Below are 6,815 nucleotides of genomic sequence, written 5' to 3'. Positions count from 1 at the left end.
CCCCCACCCCCGGGCGCCGGGCGGCCGTCCGGTCCCGGAGAAGTTAGTTGTGCCCGAGCGGCGGGCGGGTGCGGCCCTCGCGTTCGTCCGCGCGGGAAGGGCCGGGCGGGAGCGAGTTGAGCGTGTGTGGGAAGAATGTGGCGTTTTCCGAGGAGAAGTGAGGGGCTCCTGTCCGCGCCTCGCTGCTCTCCCCGCCCCTCTGCCGGGGAACCGCCCCGGAGCCGGCGTCCTCCTTCCCCGGCGGCCCGCGGCCGCACCGACGGGGGCTCCCGGTGAGGGGCGCGATGCGGAGCGGCGGGGCAGCGCGGGCCGCCGGGGCCCCTCCTCCCGGGGAGGAAGCCCGGGTCCTCGCGGCGTTCCCGCCTCGAGTGGGCAGGGTCGGGGGGCTCCGGGGCTGGAACCTCCCGCCTGCGTCTGAAACGTGCGGCCGGCTTCCCTAGTTCATTGCGAGCCTGGCACCCCGACTCTCAGGAGTGGAGGGGCCCCCTGAGCCCCCAGACTGGGTCCTCCCCGCCCCTGGCTGGGCAGCAGTCAGATCGGGAGAGCTAGGAAGATACGCCTTGATTTTTGAAATGACTTAAAATACTTCAGTTACAGATCCAGCTGAGTGTAGTTTCCAAGTGGAAAATCTGGCGAAAACCCTAGTTAGTCCTGATAGGCGTGCAGGGATCAGTAGATAAGGTCAGAGAATGCCACATGAGCCTCAACAGGTAGACTTTTGTGCAGGCTTTTATCTCCTGTCCAGTTTCCCAGTGTTCTTGGCACAAAATCCTACTACTCCTCTTGCAGCTTTATGAAAAGTGTTATTTTTTGACCCGAACTGAGCTTATCTTGTTTCTAGGCTGTAAATCCAGCAGCCCGGGCTTTGAGTGGCTGACAGTTAAAAAAGCTCAGCTCTGCTGTTTGTGGGTCCCTGGTAGGAGCCTCTCCTTGGCTCACTCCCTTCTCTCCCCCTCACAGGAGTACTCCCCCAGCTACAAGAGGCGCAGGACAGTGGAGGACTTCAACAAGTTCTGCACCTTCGTCCTGGCCTATGCTGGCTACATTCCGTACCCGAAGGAGGTAATGCCCCACCGATGTGGAGGGTGCCTGGTGGGGCGGGAGGCGCGGCGGGGGGGGGGGGGGAGCAGCGGGCGGGCCGAGGATGACCTCAGGCTGTCGTCTGGCAGGAATCTGGTCCTGGGGAACTGAGGGCAGCTGAGGCTCGGATAGAAAGTACAGACTTGTGTAGACGATGTAACAAACTTTCAGAATTTATTTGCAAATGATATGTTTGGTATTTGTCTGCTCTTAGCAATGGCCAGTGCTTACTGTGGCCAGACGTTGTTCTGGGTCCTCACAGCCATAGGAAATAGCTATTTTCTTCCCAAAGATGAGGCCATCTGAGGCACAGGAAGGGAACTACCATGCCCTGGGGCTGGGGGCCATCATCCCCTGCTCTCTGGTCCTGTGGTTTAGAGCATCACTGGGTCTTCAAGGACTTGTGCCCTACGCCCTATGTGAATGGAGAGATTTGGTTTTTTCCTGAGAAATGGAGTATGGGTCAGAGCTGCTGTGGGGCTCAAACTTCAGAGTTCTTGTTCCTCTCATTGAGGTACAGATAGAAGAATACATTGCTTCTGGAAGCAAGTTCCTGGCACTGTTTTATTGTTTCCCCTTGCCCTATAGGTAGGTGGTGCCTGCTTGCTGCCGGGTAGAATGTTGCTGTTTGTAAAAAACATGCTTGACGGATCCAAAGAACCAAGAGTTTAGTTTTTTATTTTATTTAAAAAAATTTTTTATTTATTTATTTTTTTAAGAGCTAGAATTTAGCTTGCTGCTTTGGGGCGGTAATGACGTTTGACTTACCAATATTTGGGATATTTTTAGGTATTTTTAAATAGGAAATGCTCAACTTACATTCAGTTAATTAAAAAAAATGTGTCTGGCAAGGGCAGGGAAGGGGAGAAACTTCACAGTGAGGGAAAAACGAGAGGCTACGAGAGGATGTCTGCAGCAGGCCTTTCCTGGCTTTTTTGTTTGTTTTGGGCAGCATCTTCTGTAGCCCAGTCTGTTCTTAAACTTGTAGCAGTTCTCCTGCCTCAGCCTTGGGAGTGCTGGGGTGACAGGCGTGCACCACCATGCCCTGCTGGGATATATTTTTTGCATGTGAAGGCTGGAACTGGAACCCAGTGCTTCCTGTATGCCAGGGAAGTATCCTGCTGGGCTACCCCAGCTCCTGTCCTGGGGTACTGACAGCAGCAGCTGGGCCCAGGGTTCCTCTGTGGCTGTGTTGCCTTAAACCGCTGGTCCTCAGTGTGGTTCAGGGCTGTGCTACACTGCATGTCGGTGGAGTCTGGTCCTGGTGGGTTGGGCCAGGGAAGCTCTGCCTGGGCTGGCTTTTGTCACTGGGCCTGTCCGGAGTAACTAGAACCTGTCCCTGTGCCCTGGCCCTTTCAGGAACTTCCTCTGAGGAGCAGCCCCAGTCCTGCCAACAGCACCGCTGGCACCATCGATAGCGACGGCTGGGACGCGGGCTACACCGATATCGCGTCCTCCGTGCCCCTGCCAGTATCTGACCGGTGCTTTAGCCATCTGCAGCCCACTCTCCTGCAGCGTGCGAAGCCCAGCAATTTCCTGCTGGACAGAAAGAAGCTAGATAAGCTGAAGAAGAAGAAGAAGAGGAAGCGCAGGGACAGCGATGCGGCAGCGAAGGAGGGCTACAGAGGGGGCTTGCTGAAGCTGGAGGCTGCAGATCCCTACTCGGAGACCCCCACAAGCCCCGCCCTGCAGGATCTGCCCCAGGCCCCCGGCGACCCCTGCTCGGGCTGGGACTCCGACACTCCCTCGAGTGGCTCTTGTGCTACCACCGTGTCACCCGATCAGGTCAAAGAGATAAAAACTGAAGGCAAACGGACTATCGTCCGGCAGGGCAAGCAGGTGGTGTTCCGGGATGAGGACAGCACCGGCAACGACGAGGACATCATGGTGGACTCAGGTCGGTGGCCTGGCAGGTTGGAGACCGCCGGCTGGGGGTGGGAGAGGATTGTTCAGTGTCTTGTCTTGGGGTCGGAGGCCAGGCCCTGCCTGGGACGGGAAGGGAGGGCAAAGTGCAGGAGGGGTGCCAGGTGCTCAGGAAGGGGCTCGTGGCTGCAAGGGACAGTGGGTTCTAGGCCAGGGCAGAGGGTGTAAGAGCCAAGGTGTTCATAATTGGCAGGGGGTGGGTGGGTGGCACCTGATCATTGCAGTCTGTGGCACACTTGACATTCGGAGTATTGGCGTTGGGGACAGTGGAATGGATTTTCAGACAGGGTTTTGCCAAGTTACCTAGGCTGGGTTCAAACTTGAAATCCTCCTGCTTCACCCTCAGATGTGCAGCAGCTTCCTGGCTTCCCCTCTTCTTAATGTGTTCTTCTCTTTATAGATGACGATTCCTGGGACCTAGTGACCTGCTTCTGCATGAAGCCATTTGCAGGCCGCCCCATGATAGAGTGTAATGAGTGCCACACCTGGATTCACCTGTCCTGTGCGAAGATCCGAAAGTCCAATGTTCCGGAAGTGTTTGTCTGCCAGAAGTGCCGGGACTCCAAGTTTGACATCCGCCGCTCCAACCGCTCCCGCATGGGCTCCCGGAAGCTGTTTCTGGACTGACTGCGGGTGGCGGGAGACGCCGGGCAGGGGGACGAAAGGGGCGGGCTCTGTGGCCCTCCCTCAGTTAGCACAGAACTCCTAGCTCGGTGTGGGCAGATCTCTCATTCAGGTGCCTAAGCAGAGGACAGGCTGTCCCAGGTAGAAACTGTATATAGCCAGCGAGCGGAAAGCCTTCGTCAGCCCAGGCTGCTGCCAGAGTTGTGTTCCTGGCAGCAGCGGCAGTGGACCAAACACCCAAGCGCAGTGGCCTGGTTTAGCCGAAGGTGAGGGTGTGTGGTCCTGAAAGTTTCCCTGTCATTGTTAGCAATTCCCACTGTTTGGAAGAGTGCCAGCTGTTACTCCTGCTTCTGCGGTGCTGGGGAGAGGAGCGGCTTGGTGTCCCCAGCCTGCAGATGAACAGCCATATGTGTGTCTGTTTCCTGCGTGTCAGTCTCACCTAAGTGTCTGTGCAGCCGCCGTCGAAGTCGCCCCTTGCTTTCTTTGTGGTCCACTATCTGCCTGTCTTGGCCACACCTGTGGAGCCCAGGAGCTGCTGTGGGGTTGGGGTGGCGGGTGAGCTGGTGTGAATCTTTAGTTTCCCCTGTTAGTTAAAAGGGACAGTGTGTGGCCACCTCTCTGTGGTTGGTTGGAGGTCAAGGTGGCCTGTGTTCATAACTCAGTTTCCCGTTTTGCACGATGTATAAACCTGTCTTTTTGCACGACACAGCCAAAGCATTGGCCGATCCCTTGCTGGGTGCCCTTTCTCTAGTTGGTGTTCAAGGTCCTAGGGGCCCAGATGAGCGTCTCTTCTCTCACCCAGTCCGGTAGCACACGTAGCATTCCTTAGGAAGTGGGTGGTGGCCTGCAGTAACCAGTGGAACATTCATGAGCTGGCCTGCTGCTCCATGGCCAAGGTTAGGACTGCAGTCCTGCTCTTGGTGGGGATCGGTGGGAATGGGTGTGAGTGGGTGGCTGGAGCTGTCACTTAGGCCTTCAGGGTTGCTCCGGAGGCCCCCAGGCCAGCTGTGGAGGATGTGGACTGCAGGGCAGCCCTGCAGTGCACCCAGGGGCGGTGGTTCTGGAGCAGGGCAGAGAGGGAGGGGTCGGCTTTCTCTGGGTTGGCAGTGCGAGCCAGCGGCTCACAGGTTCTTAAGGCTGCCGCAGAGAGGTGGGTGAGTGTGCCCAGCGGTTTTTCTGGGGTGTGGAAAGGCGGCGTGCTCAGGTTAGCGTTTCCTTATTCATAGCCAGGTGGGGTCTGCGCTCTGTGTGGCTCCTTTGTGCGCAGGCGCCAGCCGTTCTCCCCTCTGCAGCACCAACGGGCTGAGCTGTCATTGGTCTTACCAGAGAGCCCGGTTTTTTGTCCTGGTGTCCTGGACACTTGTCCAGTCTCCTTAGTTTTTAAAAATCTTGTTTAAAGTATGAAAGTGGAGATGGCTTCTGAGACTCAGCTTATGGTGACGGTCCTGAAGGAGAATTCCGCTGTGGAGAAAAGCAGCTGGCTTAGAGACATCCTTGTCCCGGGGCTGTGGCTGGCCTTTGCCTGGGGCAGACAGCAGGGCAGGTCGGGGAGGAGTTTGCCAAAGATCTGCCCGCTACAATACCTTTCCAGTCTGCACCGTGAGAAAAACCAAAGTTGCAAAGTGCGTTTCTTCCTTTTTAGAATTCCACGAGATTTTAAAAGTGTTTAAGAATTCACGCGATTTTTAGAGCGGAACTGCCGACCCTGGTGATTGTTCTGTGCCCTGGAAGGTTTTAAGCTGCCTCTGGAACACGTCCGATACTCATCTCAATCTCTGTCCCTTGAGTTGGTTTTGTTCTTTCACACATCTGTTCCCGGGAGTGTTCGGTGTGCCAGGCACCTCGGTTTCGGGTTGGATTGAGCTGGGCGGAGGCCATCAGCTTCTTTATGCAAATTAGGCATGACCCATGGTCTAGGGGCTGCTGGTTGGCGGCGGAGGGAGGGAGGCCGTCACCCTGAGTTAGCCCCTCCTATTGGCTTCAGCCAGGCTGGACACTCGCCATCGTTTACATGGTTCTGTGTAATTATAAAGTTTATGTGTATAAAGCGAGGTGTTTCTGTGAAACTGTATATTTTGTAAATAAAGATATTGCTACTTTGAGGGGTCTGGTCTGGCTTCAGGTGTGTGTGCCCTGTGCCCCCATACCAGGTTCGCAGGAAGAACTGCAGGCAGAAAGGAGAGCTGGGGTGTGTGTGTGGGGCGGGATGACTGCACCCCAGTGCACCCTGCTCACGAGCTCTGCAGAAGCGAGCTGCAGCATGAGCAGACTGGAAAAGCTCTCGGGGCCGGGGATAGAACTCGGCGGCACAAGCGCCTCGGCGGCAAGCGCAGGGTCCCGAGTTCGATTCTCAGTAACAAGCTCAGTGTCCTGGGCACATGAGGGCTGAGCAGAAGCCCCGGGGAGGGCGCGTCCGCCCGGAAAGCCGCAGCCTCCGGGGCTCGCAAGCGCGGTGCACAGCCCAGGGACACCTTCGGGCAGGGCGTCGCTCCGGTGCCCGCTGGCCGCTGGGCTCCGGCTCGGGATGTGGAAGGCGCTGGCCTCGCACTCCGATCCTCCCCGCGGCTGCCCAGAGTGCTGAGGTCACAGGTGTGCGCAGCGAGGCCCGCGGGACTCCCCAGTGACGTCAGGGGGGCCCTCGCCAACCCCCCGCTCTGAGGAGCGAGTCTTGGGGGGAACCGCAGCCAGGAGACCGCAGCCTTTAGCGAGCTGGGGTGAAGCCTGGAGCCCGCTGACTCGGGACGCGTGTCACCAGGGCAACGGGGGCTGCGGGGGCCGCGGGGGCCGCGGGGCCGAAGCACGGATGCGTTTTCCAGAAATTTCCGTGACAAAGCGAGCTTCCTGAGGGCTGAGGCCATAAGTCGGCCGTGAGGGAAAAGCAGCTTCTGGAGACCCGCAGGCCTACGCACTCGTTGTAGGCTGCAGGGAGGAAAGGCAGCGCCAAAGAATGGCTGCCACGGGCAACCACGAGCCCGCTTAACCCTGTGCGCATGCGCGCGCATGCGCACAAGACCCGCCTGTTCCTCCGCTGTAGGTTCTTGGCCGTGCGTACCCCCGTGTGCCATCTTCCTTGCTTTTCGCAACCTTTGACAGCCCAGCCAACTAATCTAGGACCTGGGGTGTTAGCTATCTCCTACTGTCTTAGTCCATTCAAGCTGTTATTTTTAAAAGTACCATAAACTGAGTGG

The 6,815-nt window shown here is 57.4% G+C and overlaps 2 protein-coding genes across 2 annotated transcripts in view; both read left to right on the top strand.

The window, feature by feature from the left end:
* Phf13 (PHD finger protein 13) overlaps positions 1-5,729 on the top strand; it is a 6,860-nt gene extending 1,131 nt beyond the window's left edge. Inside the window, exons 2-4 of the mRNA XM_005404074.2 lie at positions 961-1,062; positions 2,440-2,977; positions 3,404-5,729. Coding sequence (XP_005404131.2) covers positions 961-1,062; positions 2,440-2,977; positions 3,404-3,630 — 867 coding nt within the window. The 3' untranslated portion in view covers positions 3,631-5,729. The remainder of the gene's footprint in view (positions 1-960; positions 1,063-2,439; positions 2,978-3,403) is intronic.
* Positions 5,730-6,241: 512 nt separating this feature from the next.
* The window catches only part of Thap3 (THAP domain containing, apoptosis associated protein 3), a gene marked incomplete at its 3' end in the record, with an annotated part of 5,545 nt that continues 4,971 nt past the window's right edge, over positions 6,242-6,815 (top strand). The window contains 1 exon segment of the mRNA XM_013504317.1: positions 6,242-6,422.

The sequence above is a fragment of the Chinchilla lanigera genome, unplaced genomic scaffold (genome assembly GCF_000276665.1).
Source record: "Chinchilla lanigera isolate Chin_1 unplaced genomic scaffold, ChiLan1.0 scaffold00085, whole genome shotgun sequence".
Lineage (NCBI taxonomy): Eukaryota > Metazoa > Chordata > Mammalia > Rodentia > Chinchillidae > Chinchilla > Chinchilla lanigera.
This window is presented reverse-complemented; position numbering and strand designations above follow the sequence as displayed.